This window comes from Coturnix japonica, chromosome 20, assembly GCF_054131305.1.
Source record: "Coturnix japonica strain WE chromosome 20, WE-NBRP24, whole genome shotgun sequence".
In the NCBI taxonomy this organism is placed as follows: Eukaryota; Metazoa; Chordata; class Aves; order Galliformes; family Phasianidae; genus Coturnix; species Coturnix japonica.
The window spans coordinates 8,252,082-8,271,083 of record NC_140682.1 but is presented as its reverse complement, the minus strand read 5'-3'; the positions used below and the strand labels follow the sequence as shown (position 1 = coordinate 8,271,083).

At 47.3% G+C, this 19,002-nt stretch overlaps 1 protein-coding gene across 1 annotated transcript; it reads right to left on the bottom strand.

Moving 5' to 3' along the window:
* Window positions 1–512: 512 nt before the first annotated feature.
* On the bottom strand, window positions 513–1,475 carry LOC146757557 (olfactory receptor 14C36-like). Its single transcript, XM_085520682.1, has one exon. The coding sequence runs from the start codon at window positions 1,461–1,463 to the stop codon at window positions 513–515; it is 951 nt and encodes a 316-aa protein (XP_085376808.1). The 5' UTR covers window positions 1,464–1,475.
* Window positions 1,476–19,002: the final 17,527 nt, after the last annotated feature.

Below are 19,002 nucleotides of genomic sequence, written 5' to 3'. Positions count from 1 at the left end.
TGAACTCTTTAACTTCCACTGGTCTGTATGATGTTCTATGTGGAATACAGACAACAGAAATCATAAACCCACAACACAGAGGCACTGACAGATGTGAGCCTGAAAGCACAGATGCCAGCCAGGAGCCCAGGGATGGTCCATAAGCTGCTGCAGGCTGTAGTCACTGCACAATCTGATGAACAGCTGTGTGCTTCCTGCTGGACTGTAAGTTTCTGAGAACATCTGACCCCAACAGCTCCAGAAATGTCTCAGAAGATGCAGGACAGACAGAGTCACTGCATGTTCTTTATTTTGTTAAGGTTCACGGAGAGGCTAGTTCATAATGTACAGTGTGGCTACATTACAAAGGTGCAAGCTGAAAAGGAATTGATTTCAATCCTAAGGTTTTAGTGAAAAACATTACAGTATTAAAAAAAAATGAATAAGATTTAATAAATTACACTTATAAAATTGCACAAAACATACAAAAATGAGAGTTTGATTCAGTAAAAAGCTCAATACAAGTCATGAATTCAAAGAGACGTGCAGTTCACTGCTTGTGAAACACATTTAATAATCACTTTCCTCACTGCATCCTTGACCTCCTTGTTCCTCATGCTGTAGATGAGGGGGTTCAATGCTGGAGGCACCACTGAGTACAGAACTGCCACCATCAGGTCCATAGATGGAGAGGAGATGGAGTGGGGCTTCAGGTAGGCATAAAGGACAGTGCTGACAAACAGGGTGACCACGGCCAGGTGAGGAAGGCATGTGGAGAAGGCTTTGTGCCGTCCCTGCTCAGAGGGCATCCTCAGCACAGCAAGGAAGATCTGCACGTAGGACACAACTATGAAAACAAAGCACCCAAAGCCTAAACTGACACTAAAAATGATAAACACAACTTCCCTGAGGTAGGAGCCAGAGCAGGAGAGTTTGAGGATCTTGGGGATTTCACAGAAAAACTGGTTGACAACATTGCCTTGGCAGAGAGGCAGTGAAAACGTGCTGGCAGTGTGCAGCAGGGAATAGAGAACCCCAGTGCCCCAGGCAGCTGCTGCCATGGTGGCACAAGCTCTGCTGTCCAGGAGGGTCCCGTAGTGCAGGGGCTTGCAGATGGCAATGTAGCGGTCATAGGACATGATGGTGAGAAGGGAAAACTCTGCTGAGATGAAGAAGACAAAGAAAAAGAGCTGTGCAGCACATCCTGTGTAGGAGATGGCCCTGGTGTCCCAGAGGGCGTTGGCCATGGCTTTGGGGAGAGTGGTGGAGATGCAGCCCAGGTCGAGGAGGGCCAGGTTGAGGAGGAAGAAGTACATGGGGGTGTGCAGGCGGCGGTCGCAGGCTACGGCTGTGCTGATGAGGCCGTTGCCCAGGAGGGCAGCCAGGTAGATGCCCAGGAAGAGCCAGAAGTGCAGGAGCTGCAGCTGCCGCGTGTCTGCCAACGGCAGCAGGAGGAACTCGCTGATGGAGCTGCTGTTGGGCATCTGCTGTTGTTGGGCTTGGAGTCCTGCTCAGAGTACAGAAGGTAATGACAAGTCCAGACCATTCTCAGAGACACTCCTCCTGCTATAACATAAAATATTTTCATTCTCCTACAATAGTGTACATTTAGCAACATTACTTGCATTTAATTTCATGTTGTTCAGCATTCCTAAATCAGATGCAGCATTTGGAGCTGTAACCTTCCACTTCTTTTCTTATCCCTTCTCCCTGGATATTTTCATCTGTTTCAAGTCTCATATCTTTACCCCAAGTGCTCTTAGAGCCCCCTACCCCAGCTTCTGTGACATTCAGTTTCAGTTAGAAAATGCTGCATGTTTGTAGGATAAGTGAATTATTCATGCCTACAGAAAATGATCATAATTACATCCTTTGAGAAAGGGGAGACTGAAAGCACATCATGTGTGACTGTTCACAAAACAAGCAATTGATTGATGAAAAATTCTCAGAACTCTTATTGCCCCTTTTAGATTTCTGACTCCAAACCTCTTTGCCTCAGAACAGGAAATGGAAACCCCCTGCCTTGGCTCTCCTCTTGCAAAGTGCCCTCAGAAACATTCAGTTGTGCAGTGGAGCTGTGATCCCCTGCCCCAGGCAGCAGCTGTGGCAGTTAAAGCCCTGCAAGGGGGGCTCCTTCCCCCCACCCATCTCCCTGCAGCACCCTGGGCAGCTCCCCGGGCAGGCTGAGTGCTGAGCCTGGCAGGCGGCAGAGTCCCATACCCGGCACACAGCCCCTGGGGCACAGCAGGGACCCTGCTCTGCAGGACAGCCCTGGGCACCCGCCTGCAGCCCCGGCTGCACAGCCTGCAGCCGTGCTGGGACATGCAGCCCTCAGGGCTGTGCTCTGACACTGCAGCAGGGAAGCCCAGAGCTGGAGCAGAAGGCTTTTAACACAGTAAAGAAACATGCAGTACCTGCAGCCGGATCTGCTATGGGGTGTCCCAGATTGTTAGTGCTCTATGAAAAGCAGCTCACGGTCTGCAGAGAGACTTACCATGTCATGCTCTGTGAGCAATGTTCCTGCATCGATCTCACAGCCCACTCACACCATACACATCCTGTAAGCTCTCTCCAATTTCTCTCCTCTCCTTCTGTTAACTTCAGGCTGTGCTGTGCACAAGAGCTGCTCCTGGGCACAGCTATCTCTCTACATCTCTGCCCACTTTTATGAGCTCCCTGTGTCCCAGGTGCCAGGACAAGCAAGCAGCAGATGATGTCATTTTTATCCTTCCCACTCATCTCCCCTGACGTGTCCCTGGGTACTCATGGCCAACAACTCGTGAAAGACAACAGCATCATGACTGTGCTTTGAAATTCTCTCAATTAACCACCACATGTCCAGTGGTCAGTGACTGATTGGAGACATATAACGAGTACTATCAGAGTTAGTTTGATGAAGCACAAAGGGCACCCAGACGAGGACGGGGAGGTTTGGACTTTCCCTGTGCTGGGCAGTGATCCAGCTGAGGCAGTGCAGGAGTCTCATCCGTTGACAGAAATCCTGGAGCTGAAATGGGATTCAGCTCCGGGAAAAGCATTAACGTTTGCAACTGGTCAACCAGAGTATGAGTGTTATTAAGATTCCAGCTAGAAAACGTTGTCAGCATTGTGTAGTATGAATAAACCATGGTTTTTAATCTAAATGTCAGAGTGAGTGTGGTGTGAGTGAGACACAGAACAGCTGCAGGGTGAGTGCTGAGTCCCGATCCATGCTTCCTTCCTCCTGTGAGGGAAATGGCCAGACACGGATGAAGTGAAAGACTGTGTTGTCTGTCCACTCATATGTACTTTCTGCTTGTATGTAAGAAGACGGGAGTTTGTATTCTGTAGATTAGTAAGATTGTCCTGAGGAGAGGTGTACATTCCACCACCAATGAGTGTCAACCCATTTATGTAATACTATGTACTGCTTGTGAGGAAGTGTGTGAGGGAGGTGGTTCAGTCAGTGCTGGTTCTGTGGCACAGTGTTTATAGCTGAAGAATACAGACTGTATTAAGGGAGATTATGTGAACTGAAGAACTGTACTGTTTGACAAACTGTTTTGATGGTATACGAAATTGTAATTGTTAATTATATATGAAAGTGTACTTGAGGGAATGTGGAAGTGTATCTGAGCATACAAATAGAGGAAGCATTTACAGAGGAAAAAGGGTTAAAGTGAGTTTACCTGCACTGACATGAGAGCAACACCCTGCACCGCTGCCCTGTGAGCTGAGCAGAGAAGAGTGGAGACACAGTCCCCATGTATCAGGTAGTGTTATTCTGCTTACCAAATGAATGAGTTCACTACAGAAGAGGCAAATCTTTCCCTCTGCTCCATTTGTGGCATACTCTGGAGTTAAAGGCATTGCAAAGCTATGGCACATCTATTTTCTTTCAATGATGACACCTTAGTGTGCTCTGGGCTCTCATTTCAATTGCATCTAAAGAAGTCTAGGGTCATACCAGCTGACAGGAAGCTGGAAAATGTTGTCTCATTGTAAGGAAGAGCAAGAAAGATGACATGGGCAATTATGGACCTGTCAGTCCAGAGCCTGGTAAAATTATGGAGAAAATGATGGTGGGAGTTATGGAAAAACAGCTGAAGGACAATTCTGTCATTGGTCGCAGCCAACACAAGTTTGTGAGGCGAAGGTCCTGTTTAATTTAAGCTCATTCTGTGACACAGTTATCCGTTTAGTTGAGCAAGGGAAGCCAGTTGATGTAATCCTTGAGGATTTCAGTGGAGATTTTGACACTGTTTCTCACAACCTTCTGAACAGAATGTTCTGCATATGGCTAGACAGAAACACAATGTGGTGGGTGAGCAGTCGGCCAGTAGGTCAGTCCCAAAGGATTATAGTCAGTGGGTTCCATTGGGCTGGTAGATGGTCACTGTCGGGGTCCCCAGGGTTCCATTTGGGGGCCACTTTCCTTTCATGTTTATGCAGATGACTTGAATGCAGGAGTAGAAGATGTTCTGAGCAAGTTTGCTGATGAGACCAGATGAGGAGGTGCTGTTGCCTCCACTGAGGGTGGAGAGGACTTGCAGAGAGATGTGGACAAGTCAGAGAAGTGGGTACCAGTTGGTACTAAGCACCAAGTGCATAAAGTATAACAAGAACAAGTGCCTGATTGTGCACCTGGGTAGGGGCAAAGCTGGACATACACACTGACTGGATATGGGACACTGGAGAGGAGTCTGACTGGAAAGGGTTGGGGTGCTGGTCAGCATCACACTGAATGTGAGTCAGCAGTGTGCCAAGGCAGCCAGGAAAGCCAACAGTCCCCTGGAGTGCATGAAGCAACTTATTGCCAGCTGGGTGAGGGAAAGGATCATCCCTCTGCTCTGCATTGCTACTGCCTCACTAGCAGCACTAGGTGCACTTCTGGGCACCGCAGAACATAAAGGACTTCAAACTCTGGGAGAATGTGCAAAGGAGGGCACTGGAACTGAGAGATCTGAAGTTCAGAGTTTCACAGGGATTGACTGCTTGTTCAGACTGGGCCCTTCTCACATCCCACATCCTGCAATGAGACACAGGGCACATGTGGGATAGGAACTTAACAGCATCCTTGCACCACATGCAGAGCCTGGGATCTTCCGTTCCTATGTCTTTCACTTAACATCATATAGACTTCCAACTCACTGCCACAGGAAGTGCCCTGAGCCAACATGAGAGACAGGATCTCCCTACTTCTGGTCTTGCAATCAGGGCTTGACCTGTCTGCTTCGTAAGGCAAAGGAGATGTTTCTTAGCATGCCAGTGCCTTTGCCTGCCTGTAGTCATGGCTTCCAGTTATCTTCTCTAACAAGTCCCTTGGGAAGCTTGCTTGTTAATGTTCCTCAGTGGGCCCATTAATACTCCAAGAAACTTCACTGTTACTTCTGACTTTGTCTTGTTGAGCACTTTGTGCAAACTTCTCTCTGCACTGGAGGCTGATGAACTCAGCATCAAATGCGCCCTGGGGCCCATTATAACCTAAAGAATCTCCTGTGCCTTATGCCATCTTGTTATCTTCTTCAGGTTATCAGAACTTGTTCAGCAAAAAGGAGGGATATCTGGAGAGAGCTTAAAGAGAAAGAATCCATTATAAATTTATTGTCTCTTTATTTATAGCTGGGTTTAAAGCAGCACTGTGCAACTGATACCAATCCAGGATGTCCCAATGAGTTCTGTACTGTTACTGTGTTGACAAAGGTCCTTCTCAACCTCCCCACACAATTTCTGCTCACAATGGACCTATGGGACTTGCATCACTTTTCTTCACATCACTCTTCTCCTCTGCATTCATCCGCTCAGTGTTAAAACTGCTTTGCACCAACTCCCACTGGCTTTCCTCAGAGAACCAGCTGCACATGGAAAAGGAAAGATTTCTCTTTTTTATCTGGCCAGCAAATGGAAGGAAAGGTGATACAATTGAATGAACAGTAAAACACAGTGATCAACTGCATGCCATGTTCAAGCTGCATCTATTGAAGTTTGATTTTCATATGGAATATTTTTAAAAGAAATGATTTAGACTGAGATAGGATAGGATAGATTGAATCACAGTGAAGTAGTTGACAACAGAGGCCATCAGACTCTGGGAGATGGAGCAAATTCCAGTAATCTTCCTGGGATAGATCAGCCAGGTAGTTGAGAGGTATCAACTTAAAATTGATCAGGACTTGTGAGTATTTCACACATTGAGATGGGTTAACACATTCTCATTGATTTCTATCTTTGTCTCCAACTCTGTTTTTCACTTTTACTGACATTAATGAACATCTTTCAGACTTCGTGCCTTAATAAAAAAGAGACAGTGATTGAGAAAAAGAAAAAGTATAAGAAGAAAAAGAAAAAGAAGAGATAGGAAGGGATAGATCAAATCACAGTGAAGGAGTTGACAACACATTCCATCAGACTTTGGGGAGATGGAACAAATTCCAGTAATCCCCCTGAAAGTCAGAAATCAGACAGATAATTGGGAGGTATCTGACTTAACAAAGAGCAAGGGATGGAGAAATCTGGAGGGCAGTGGGAGTAGTTTGTGCCCAAATGGCCTGCTGAAAACATGCCCTTAACCATGGCCATTTCTTTAGGAGAGCTGAAAAAACTTGGAGGATGAGGCACATCAAATAGGCAGCAGGGAAGAGTAGTGCTGGGCACCGGGCTGTAGTCACAGGGCATTGGCACTGGCACCGCTGTCTGTGTCTCTGAATCTGAAGACATTTGTGTCCAGCGAACACAGTTCTGGAAAACATTGTAGTTTCAGTAAAAGAAAAGAAAAGACATCAAATCACCTCAAAGATTCATATTTACAACTTAAAATGGAACAAGACTCATGAGAATTTTTCATGTTGAGAAGGGTTAACACATTTTCATTGATTTCCATCTTTGTTTTCAATTATTTGTTTCAGTTTTATTGACATTTATGATCAACTATTAAGCTTACAGCCTCAAAATAAATAAATTAATTAAAAGAGATACATTTGCATCTTGCACATGGACTGATGCCCCTTTGACATTCACAGTTCCCACAAGTCCTTCCATGCCGGAGAGTATGAGATCCAGCAGAGCACCTCTCCTCTTTGGTTCCTCCATGGCTTGGTCAAGAAGCTGCCATCTGTGCTCTCCATGGATCTGCTGGATGCCACATGCCCTGCTGTGCTGTCCCTGCCGCAGATAATGGAGTGACAAAGGCCACCAAATGGGACAAGGGACAGACAATATCAGATTCCCATCTGTCTGCAGAGGGCACCTTCCATTGACTCTCCCTGATCAGGAAGACAAGAAAAGACACTGATGGTCTCCCCTGTTGGCCATTTCCATTAGCTCTGACCTGTCTGCTCTTCCATCCCCAGGCAGAGCTCAGTGCACTCTCACAGAGGGCAGTCGCTCTTCCTTGTCTCCTCACCCATCCATCCTAAAGACTCGGTATCCCCCTTGTGCTACAGTGCAGTTGTGGAAGCCATTAAACTGTGTCCCCATGGTCCAAACAGGAGCTCAGGCCAGCAGCTCTATCAAGATTTCTAGCTTACTGCTTGTTGGTGTTTGCATTAGTGCAAAACCACAGAAGTAAACATCCTAATTGAAAAGCATCACTGGACATAGCCTGACTGGATAGCTCATCTATGGTATCAGTGTGCAGAAGGTGGCACACAGACATTAGACCGATCGTGTGTCTTGGAGGTGACGTAGCAGCACGGACACACCATGGGCATGGCTTTGCTGAAGGCCCTGTGCTGCACTTGCAGCTGCATGTGAATTCACCAGACAGCCGGTGCTATCCCCTCTCTGGCCCTCAGCTGATGCCCAGGAAGGAGGTGTCTATCTCAGGGATTTCCCACACGGTTTACAAGCACTGGCAAACATCAGGAGCAGCCCAGGCACCTTGGGCATCACCCAGTGTCTGTGTGTGAGCAGCTGCCTCCCTGCTGAAGAACCGAGGACTCAGAGCAGGAGCTCACATGCAGGCAACTCCTTGTGCACTTCTGAACTGAACCAGAGGAATCCCAATGATACTGTGTGTCCATGGGGAGCTGAATCCCATTTCAGCTCCAGGATTTCTGTCAACGGATGAGACTCCTGCACTGCCTCAGCTGGATCACTGTCCTGCACAGGGAAAGTCCAAACCTCGCCTTCCTTGTCTGGGTGCCCTTATTGTTTCATCAAACGAACTCTGGGAGCACTCCCCATATGTCTCCAATCAGTCACTGACCACTGGACATTTGGTGGTTAATTGAGCGAATTTCAAAGCACAGTCATGATGCTGTTTTCTTTCAGGAGCTGTTGGCCATGAGGACCCAGGGACATGTCAGGGGAGACAAGTGGGAAAGATAAAAATGACATAATCTGCTGCTTGCTTGTCCAGGCTCCTGGGACAGAGGGAGCTCATAAAAGTGTGCAGGGCTGCAGAGAGGCAGCTGTCCCCAGGAGCAGCTCTTGTGCACAGCACAGCCTGCAGGTGACAGAAGGAGAGGAGAGAAATTGAAGAGAACTTACAGGAAGTGTGAAGTGTGAGTGGGCTGTGAGCTCTCTGCAGGAGCATTGCTCACAGACCATGACAAGGTAAGTCTCACAGCTGACCATGAGCTGCTTTTAATTAAGGGATAACTATAACTGGGACATGCCATAGGAGATCTGACTGCAGGCACTGCATGTTTCTTTACTGTGGAAAAAGCTTTCTGCTCCAGCTGAGACGGGTGCCCAGGGCTGTCCTGCAGAGCAGGGTCCCTGCTGTGCCCCAGGGGCTGTGTGCCGGGTATGGGACTCTGCCGCCTGCCAGGCTCAGCACTCAGCCTGCCCGGGGAGCTGCCCAGGGCGCTGCGGGGAGATGTGTGGGGAGAAGGAGCCCCCCGGCAGGGCTTGTGCTGCCACAGCTGCTGCCTGGGGCAGGGGTATCAGAGATCCATTGCACAACTCTGTTTTCTAGGGCCCTTGGAAGAGGAGATACAAGGCAGGGGATTCCCATTTCTTGTTCTGAGGCAAAACGAATTGGAGGCAGAAAGTGGCTGTCACACTTCTGAGAATTTTGCATCTGTAAGTTGCTTTTTTTGTGAACAGTCATACGTTTTGTGCTTCCAGTCTCCCATTTTTTGAAGGATGATTATTAATATTAATTATCATCAATTTCTGTAGGTATGAATAATTCACTTTAGCTGCAAAGAGGCAGCTTTTTCTAACTGAAGTTGAATGGCACAGAGGCTGCTTTTGGGGCACTAAGAGCAGTTGGGGTAAAGATACGAGACAGGAAACAGATGAAAATATCCAGCTAGACAGGATAAGGTAAGAAAGTAAGAGGAATGGTTAGAGCTCCAAATGCTGCTTCTGCCTAAGGAATGCTGAACAAAATGAAATTAAATGCAAGTAATGGTGCTAAATGTACACTGTTGTAGGAGAATTAAAACATTTCATATTATTGCAGGAGGAATGTCTCTGAGAATGGTCTGGACTTGTCATTATCTTCTGGTCTCTGACCAGGACTCCAAGCCCAACAACAGCAGATGCCCAACAGCAGCTCCATCAGCGAGTTCCTCCTGCTGCCGTTGGCAGACACGCGGCAGCTGCAGCTCCTGCACTTCTGGCTCTTCCTGGGCATCTACCTGGCTGCCCTCCTGGGCAACGGCCTCATCAGCACAGCCGTAGCCTGCGACCGCCGCCTGCACACCCCCATGTACTTCTTCCTCCTCAACCTGGCCCTCCTCGACCTGGGCTGCATCTCCACCACTCTCCCCAAAGCCATGGCCAACGCGCTCTGGGACACCAGGGCCATCTCCTACACAGGATGTGCTGCACAGCTCTTTTTCTTTATTTTCTTCCTCTCAGCAGAGTATTCCCTTCTCACCATCATGTCCTATGACCGCTACGTTGCCATCTGCAAGCCCCTGCACTACGGGACCTTGATGGACAGCAGAGCTTGTGCCACCATGGCAGCAGCTGCCTGGGGCACTGGGGTTCTCTATTCCCTGCTGCACACTGCCAGTACGTTTTCACTGCCTCTCTGCCAAGGCAATGTCGTCAACCAGTTTTTCTGCGAAATCCCCCAGATCCTCAAACTCTCCTGCTCAGCCACCTATCTCAGGGGAGTTGTGTTTCTCATTTTTGGTTCCAGTTTAGCCTTTGGTTGCTTTGTTTTCATAGTTGTGTCCTATGTGCAGATCTTCATGGCTGTGCTGAGGATGCCCTCTGAGCAGGGACGGCACAAAGCCTTCTCCACGTGCCTCCCTCACCTGGCTGTGGTCACCCTATTTGTCTGCACTGGCTTTTTTGCCTACCTGAAGCCCCCGTCCATTTCCTCCCCACTCCTGGATCTGACAGTGGCAGTTCTGTATGCAGTGGTTCCTCCAACCCTGAACCCTATTATCTACAGCATGAGGAACAGGGAGATCAAGCACGCTCTCAGGAAGGTGTTGCAATAAGCACTATTCCAGCTACATTAAAATGCAAAACTTCCTCAATAGGATTCCCAGTGATGGTTCTTCATGTTTTATGCATCTTTGTCTGTTTGATTATGTGAGATATAGGAATGTGCAAAAAAAAAAAATGAACTTATAAATAAAAATGTATTTAAATTCTTTCCTACCTAATTTCCATTTTCTCACTCTAAGAACTCATGTAAACATGGAACCATATTCCCTGAATATGTTTTAAGATACCTAAAAAGCTTTCAAAATAGACTTACTTAGCTTTTCTTTCTTCCTACTTTGCCTGGATTTTGGGAGGTACAGCCACAGACAGCAGCACAAAGTGCTCTTTTCATTTCTGTGCTCTTTCCAGTCAGTAGCCAGCAATATGAACAGGTCTGTCAGTGCTGGTCTCCTTGCTGGCACTGCCATAACAAGAGGGCTGCTTCAGAGCAGGTCCAGAGAACTGGAGGCCTCTTCCAAAGCTGGTGTAAGGAATGTACCTCACCAGCTGCTCCCTGAGAAGACATCAAGATATTCTGATGCATTTCACTGACTGGCAGGGATAGTTTCAGAAGTCCCAAGGAGATCTGTAAGGGACTCAAGGCAGTGCTGAGGTTTAGAATCTGTGGTCTAAGGTCAAGATAAAAAGAAAACGATTATAAATATGATATATGCATATATACATATCTTATATATATAGTATATTTTCACATATATACAATATATGCAGTTGCTAACATATGTGCATGTACTAATACATGTACATATCATACATAGATGATAGAAGTATATATGCATATCTGTTTGCAAGTCCAGGACCTGTTGCAGGGTTTTTAACAGCCCCAAGGTTCACTGTAGGAACTGGAGAGGCTCTTTTCCTATTGCAGGAGTTGGAGCAACTGCAGAGCTCATTGCCAGAGCTGAAATCACCGCAGGACCTGTGACTGAAGTTGCAGCAGCCACTGGGCTCATTGGAGGGGTTGGAGTGACCACAGGGCTGTACCTCCTGGCACAGTGCACCTCCCTTGGGAGGAATTTGTTTCATTTTCTTATCACAATACTTGGAACAGCTACAGGACCAGTAGCAGGAGTGACTGCAGAGCTCATTATGAGGGGTGGAGTGACAGCGGGATCTGTCCAGAGCATGGAGCAAACGCAGGACATGTGGCAAAACCTTGGAGCTGCTGCAGGGTCTGTGCCAAGAGTTGCAGAGACTGCAGCACTGTCAGCATTTCCAGCTCTCTGGATCTGGCACACCGTAGTCATGTGTGTTTCTTGGGGGCTACCAGAGCCACAGCAGACCTGCCCCCAATATTCTACCAGTTTCTCAGGATCCTGCAGTTGCTCGGAGATGAAGTTCCAAAGCCCTGGGGGTGCCCACCGCTCCAGGCAGCTGCCCAGACTGTCCCACACCCCGTGCCATGCAGAGCCTTCTCACCTTGGGGCAGGTCTCTCACTGATATTCCTGAATAATGTTTAACCTCAATCACCGAATCATAGAATCACCAAGGTTGGAAAAGGCCTAAAAGATCATGCAGTCCAACCGTTCACCTATTACCTATAGCTCCCACTAAACCATATCCCTCAACACAATATCCAGTCACTCCTTGAATACCCCTGGGCTCCCAGAGAAGACAATGTAAAATGTGTAATTCCTAATCATATCAACAATATTACTTCCGAAACCCAAAGATGACTACAGAGCTGAATGTGCACAAAACTTCAGTTCAGCTGCCAATTTTATTGTGATACAAACCAAGGTCAAACAGCATAGCAAAATAAATACCCTAATCCAGCATCCCGTGTTGACAAATAATGCAGCAGGGAAAACAAGCAGCAAGCAAGGAGCTGTGCAATGCAGCTTCATGAGAAGACTCAACAAGCTCCACAAATAGGGAAGCTATCAGCATCATGGCCTGCAATTCTCCAGCTCCCACAAAGCCCTATATGCTCAGGACAGATGTGCTGCTATCTCAACCCTGGGAGCCTCTCATTGGGCACCCAAATGATGGTGGTTGTTGAATCCAGCATGTGGCTCAGCAGCACACAGTGCTTTGTGCACTGCCCCATTCCCAGTGGGATGGGGAAGAGAATTGGGGGGAAAAAAGTACAACTTGTGGGTTGTAACAAAGCAGTTTACTATGAGAGATAAAAGGAGAGGAGTAATAGTTATCACTGTATATCTGTTGATATGGAATAGTATGTAACAACTGATGCACGAGCACTTGCTCAGCACCACCAGACTGATGCTCAGCTGGGCCCTGGGCAGTGAAAAGACTGAGATGAACTCCCACCCCTTTCAATACAATTTCTGCGTGCTGTCAGGTGCTACAAAACATCCCTTTGGTCACTTCCAGTCATCTGTGCGCAGTCTGTTCCCTCCCAGCTCCTTGAGCACTCCACGGACCATGGCCTTGGCTCTGTAGAACACTGCTTAGCAGCAGCTGTAAACATCAGAGTGTTATCAACATTGTTTTTCTCTTAGAACCAAAACACTGCACCATAGCAGACAGTCTGAAGAAAACAATTCCATCCCAGCTGTAACTCAGATACCTGCTTGTCCCCCTCCTCTTGTTCTTCCTGATCAGGAAGCAAGGAACAGAATCTGCTGCTCTTTGAGAACTTTCAATCAGTTCTCAGCTGGCTCCTGTGCCATCCCCAGGCAGAGCTCACTGCACTCTCACAGACGGCAGCAGCCTTTCTTCATCTTCATTGCCTAATCATAATGAAGAGCCTGTACCTGAACAGGTCAAAGTCTGCCCTCTAGAAGTTCAGGATAGTAGTTTTGCTAGTCACCCTTCTGACATCGCCAAGAACAGAGAATTCTACCATTTCATGGCCACGCTGCCCAAGATAGTCCCCAACCTTCTCAACTCCTACAAGTCCTTCGCTGTTAGTGAAGACCAGGTCTAGCAAGGAACCACATCTGGTGGGCCTTCATACCAGCTGCGTAAGGAAGCTGTCTTCCATACAATCTAGAAACCTCTTGGACTGCTTCCTCTGCTCTTTATTATATTCCCAGCATATATCAGGGAAGTTGATGTCTCCCAAGAAAATGAGTGCTGGCAATCTTGTGACTTCAGTAAGCTGCTCATAGAATGCCTCACCCATCGATTCATCTTGATTAGGTGGTCTATAATAGAACATTAGCAAGATGTCACACCTAAAGGCCTTTCCCCTGATCCTTACAAACATGCACTCATCTTGATGGTTCTGAAGCCCAAGCTTTTCAACATCAAAACTCTCTTTAATATAAAGGGCCACACCTCCAAGCTTCCTTCCTCATCTATCCATTCTGAAGAGCTTGTAACCATCCATCACAGCACTCCAGTCATGGCAGTGGTCCCACCATGGGTCGGTAATAGCAACTAGGTTATGGTTTGTCAGATGCACAGTTGCTTCCAGCTCCTCCTGCTTGTTGACCAAGCTGCGTGCGTTGGTGTAGACGCACTTCAGCTGAGGCATCTGCCTCTCTCCCAGCTCAAGCAGCGTTCCCCTAGGCTTATCTCTGGTAAGCCCTGTTTTGTCCCCTCCCCCATCGTAGCTAGTTTAAAGCTCTTTCAATAAGCCCCACTACCTTCTGTGCTAGGATTTGTTTCCCCCTTTGAGACAGTTGGGTTCCATTCATGGATAACAGACCATGGGCCAAGTAAACTGCCCTGTGATCAAAGAACCCAAAGTTTCTGGCTCAGTACCAACCTCTGAGACAACTGTTCATTGCTTTGCTTTCCAAGCCTGCTCTGTGTCCCTCACTGCCCCTGAAGGTATAGAACAAAAAATCACTTGATCTCCCACTCTGTGAACTAAATGGCCTAAATTCCTGAAATCTCTTTTTATAGTTTGTAGGCTTCTCTAAGAAATTTCATCACTGTCCACCTAAACTATGAGTAGTGGAAAATAATCAGTGGACCTAACCAGCACTGGGAGTTTCCTCATTATGTCCCTGACCTGCAGCAAAGAAGGCAGCAGACTTCCTGACAACTCGGGTCCAGTCTGCAAATGGGGCCCTCTATTCCTCTGAGAAGGGAGTCACCCACCACGGCCACCCTTCTTTCTTTCATGGCAGAGGAAGTCACAAGGCTTGGTAGTGACTGCCTTGCATTAGGTTCCCTCCTAGGCAGATCCTCCATTGCCTCCCTATTCTTATCTCCTTCAGATTTCAGAGTGTCAAACCTGTTGCTTAGAGGGAGCAGGGGTTGAGGGCTAGGCAGGCATGGGGGGGCTCCTGTGATGTTGAGTTGGGACTCTCTTCCAACCCTCCTCATCAGTCAGGTCTGTCTGACTGTGACAGGGCAGGGAGTCAACCACTTTTCTGGGGGTATCTGCCTGGCAGCCTTCCCTCGGTGATGCCAGCAAGTCACTCCACCAGCCCATCTCCAGATCACACTCCCTGATGGTAAATTGTGAGTAAAACCTTGAGTAAAGTGAGAGTTCACCTAGAGAAAAGTATGAGTAGAAACCTGGATTGACGTGAGGGTAAACCCAGAGTAAACCCAGGATCCCATCCATCGGGCATGCACAGCCTCTGAGGGGAACATTTTCCAGTGTTGCTGTGTAAAAAAATAGGTTCCTCACATCTAACCTATGTCTCCCCTTTTTAATTTAAATCCGTTTCCATTTGTCCTGTTATCAACAGACCATCCCATCCTTATTCTAGTGTTAGGCATCTCATCCTCAGATGGAAACCCTGGGGCTGAATTGGGATCAGTTTTTCAAAGAACCACGGGAGCTGCAAGTTCACCTAGCTGAGTTCAGATGTGCACAGTGAGGTGTCTGTGTGTGAGTCCCTCATCTGAATCCTTGGTTTTTATACCACAGGGACTGCACTGCTCGTACACAGTCTCTCAGTGATGCCCAAGGTGCCTTGGGTGATCCTAGTTTTGTGCTAGTGCTTGTAAACTGTGACGGAAAATCTATGAGATAGACACCTCCTTCTGGAGCATCAGCTGAGGGCCAGAAGGGAGGTATTCTTGGCCATCCTAAATACCACCTCAGACCCGTGCTTAGGGCACCCAGTGTGTCTTTTGAACCTGACCACATGGAGTACATAGTGATATTCAGCTTATCAAAAGGATGAGCTCAGAACAGAAGAGGCAGATTTTCCTCTCTGCTCCATCTGTGGCATAGTCTGGATTTCAAGGCATTGCAAAGCTATGGCACATCTATGTTCTTGCACTGATGACACTTTAGCATGCTCTGGGCTCGCATTTCAATGGCATCTAATAAATCTAGGGTCATACCAGTTGACAGGAAGCTGGCAAATGTTGTCTCATTGTAAGGAAGAGCAAGAAAGATGACACGGGCAACTATGGACCTGTCAGTCTCACTCCAGTGCTTGGTAAAATTATGGAGAAAATGATGGTGGGAGTTATGGAAAAACAACTGAAGGACAGGTCACAGACAACACAAGATACAGAGGGGAAGGTCCTATTTAATTTCAGGTCTTTTTATGACACCTTTATCCATTGAGCTGAACAAGGGAAGGCAGTTGATGTAATCCTTGAGGATTTCAGTAGAGCTTTTGATACTATTTCTCCAGCACCCTTCTGGACAGAAATTCCTGCATACAGCTAGACAGAAACAGAACGTGGTGTGTTGTAATACAAGAAGAATTTTACAGAGCAGCAGCCATGGATTGAGATAAGGAGTTCACAGAGCAGCAGCTGCGGGGCAGGATAAACAGCATGAGAACAAAGGACATCTCTAGGAAAAGAATGAATGGCTCGTGGCTTTGAAGGGGGGTTATAGGGTTGTTATTGCAGTAGCTTTCCTCCAATTAGCGTCTGTGATTTTTGGACACCCTTGTCTGTCTCCTTTAAAATCATGGCTTTTTGGGCAATAAATTGATGCAGCTATATGTAACTATATTGGTGTTTGTCTGTTTGTCCCTGCACGCTGACATTTTGCCTTTCAGGTTCACCAGCAGTGGTGGGTGAGCAGTTGGCCAGTAGTTCTGTCCCAAAGGATTATAGTCAGTGGGTTCCATCGGACTGGTAGATGGTCACTTCCAGAGTTCCCCAGGGTTCCATTTTAGGGCCACTTTCCTTTCATGTTTATGCAGATGACTTGCATGCAGGACTAGAAGATGTTCTGAGCAAGTTTGCTGATAAGACCAGATGAGGAGGTGCTGTTGCCTCCACTGAGGGTGGAGAGGACTTGCAGAGAGATGTGGACAAGTGAGAGAAGTGGGTATCAGTTGGTACTAAGCACCAAGTGCATAACGCATAACAAGAACAAGTGCCTGATTGTTCACCTGGGTATGGGCAACCCTGGACATAAACACTGTCTGTATATTGGACACATGAGAGACGTCTGACTGAAAAGGATTGGGGGTTCTGCTCAACATAAAATTTTAAGTGAGTCAGCAGTGTGCCCAGCCAGCCAAGAAGGCCAACAGTCCCCTAAAGTGCATCAAGCAATTTATTGCCAGCTGGGTGGGAGAAAGGTTTGTCCCTCTCTGCTCTGCATTGCTACAGCCTCACCTGAAGCACTAGGTGCACTTCTGGGCAATGCAGAACATAAAGGACATCAAACTATGGGAGAGTGTGCACAGGAGGGCACTGGAACTGAGAGATCTGAAGTTCAGAGTTTCACTGGGATTGACTGCTTGTTCAGACTGGGCCCTTCTCACACCCCACATCCTGTGATGAGACACAGGGCGCATGTGGGATATGAACTTTAACAGCATCCTTGCACCACATGCAAATGCTTTTCCCAGTGCTTCAGTGTTCCACCACCCATTGCTTTCAACATAGTTTTCAACACCCCATTGTATCTTTTAATTTTACCAGAAGCTGGTGCATGGTAGGGGATATGATATGATAAATCCACTCAATGCCGTGAACTTTGGCCCAAGTATTTATTAAGGGAATTTTTGAAATGTGTCCCATTATGAGACTCAGTTCTTTCTGAGGTGTCATGTCTCTATAGGACTTGTTTCTAACAACCCAATATTGTGTTTCTGGCAGCAGCATGGGGTACTGCGTATGTTTCAAGCCACCCAGTGGTTGCTTCCACCATGGTAAGCACAAAACGCTTATCATTATGAGATCCTGGCAAGGTGACATCATTCACCTGTCACTCCTCCCCATATTTATACTTTTGCCTTGGCCTTCCCCCCAGAGAGGCTTCATATTCTTGGCTTGTTTAATTATGGCACATGATTCACAGTCATGAATAACCAGTGCAATAGCATCCATAGTTAAGTCCACCCCTCAGTCTCTAGCCCAATTATATGTTATGTCCATTCCTTGATGGCCTGAGGTCTCATGGAACCATCAAGCTTGAAATAATTCACTCTTGTTCTGCCAGTCCAAGTCTATTTGAGCCACCTCAATTCTGGCAGCTCGATCTACCTGATGGTTGTTTTGTTGTTCTGCAATAGCCCGACTCTTGGGCATGTGTGCATCCACGTGACACACCTTTACAATCATATCTTTTTTTTGAGCAGTTATGTTTTTCTACAGTTCAGCAGCCCAAATAGGTTTACACCTCCGTCGCCAGTTATTTTGTTCCCACTGCTGTAACCACCCCCTTAAGGCATTTGCCACCATCCATGAGTCAGTATAAAGATAAAGCATTGGCCATCTCTCCCGTTCAGCCACATCTAAGGCCAGCTGGACAGCTTTTACCTCTGCAAACTGACTTGATTCTCCTTTACCTTCAGTGGCCTCTGCGACCTGTCGTGTGGGGCTCCAAACAGCAGCTTTCCATCTCCGATGCTTCCCTACAATATGAAATGATCCATCAGTGAAAAGAGCATATTTCTTTTCATTTTCTGGTAGTTCGATGTATGGTGGGGCCGCTTTAGCACATGACACCTCTTCTCCTGGTGATGTTCCAAACTTTTTATCTTCAGGCCAGTTCATGATCACTTCTAAAATTCCTGGACGATTGAGGTTCCCCATCCGCGCTTGTTGTCTAATCAGTGCAATCCACTTGCTCCAGGTGGCATCGGTAGCATGATGGGTGGAGGGAACCTCCCCTTTCAACATCCGGTTCATCACTGACAGTTGAGGTGACAGAAAGAGCTGCATTTCAGTACCAGCTACTTCAGAAGCAGCCCGAGCCCCCTCATACGTGGCTAAGATCTCCTTCTCAGTTGGAGTGTAGCACTCTTCAGACCCCTTGTACGCTCAGCTCCAAAATCCCAGGGGTCAGCCTTGGGTCCCTCCTGAGGCTCTTTGCCACAAACTCCAAGTGGGACCTTTCTCCCCAGCAGCAGTATAGAGGATGTTCTTTACATCCTGTCCAGTCCGTACTGGCCCCAGGTCCACGGCACAGGCTATCTCCTGTTTAATCTGTTCAAAAGCCTGCTGCTGCTCTGGGCCCTATGCAAAATCATTCTTCTTCTGCATCACCTGATAAAGGGGGCTTACAATGAGGCTGTAGTTTGGAATGTGCATCCTCCAAAAGCCCACTGCACCCAGGAAAGACTGTGTCTCTTTCTTGCTAGTTGGTGGAGACATGGCAGTGATTTTGTCGATCACTGTTGGGATGTGATGACATCCATCCTGCCACTTTATACCTAAGAACTGAATTTCCTGGGCAGGCCCTTTTACTTTGCTTCACTTAATAGCAAAACTGGCTCATAGAAGAATTTGAATTATTTGCTCTCCAGCACAGCAGCACTCAGTGGGGGTGTGACCTC

What these genes read in the sequence shown, in the direction of transcription:
- LOC146757557 (XM_085520682.1), bottom strand. Translation starts at nt 1,463, where the DNA reads ATGCCCAACAGCAGCTCCATCAGCGAGTTCCTCCTGCTGCCGTTGGCA.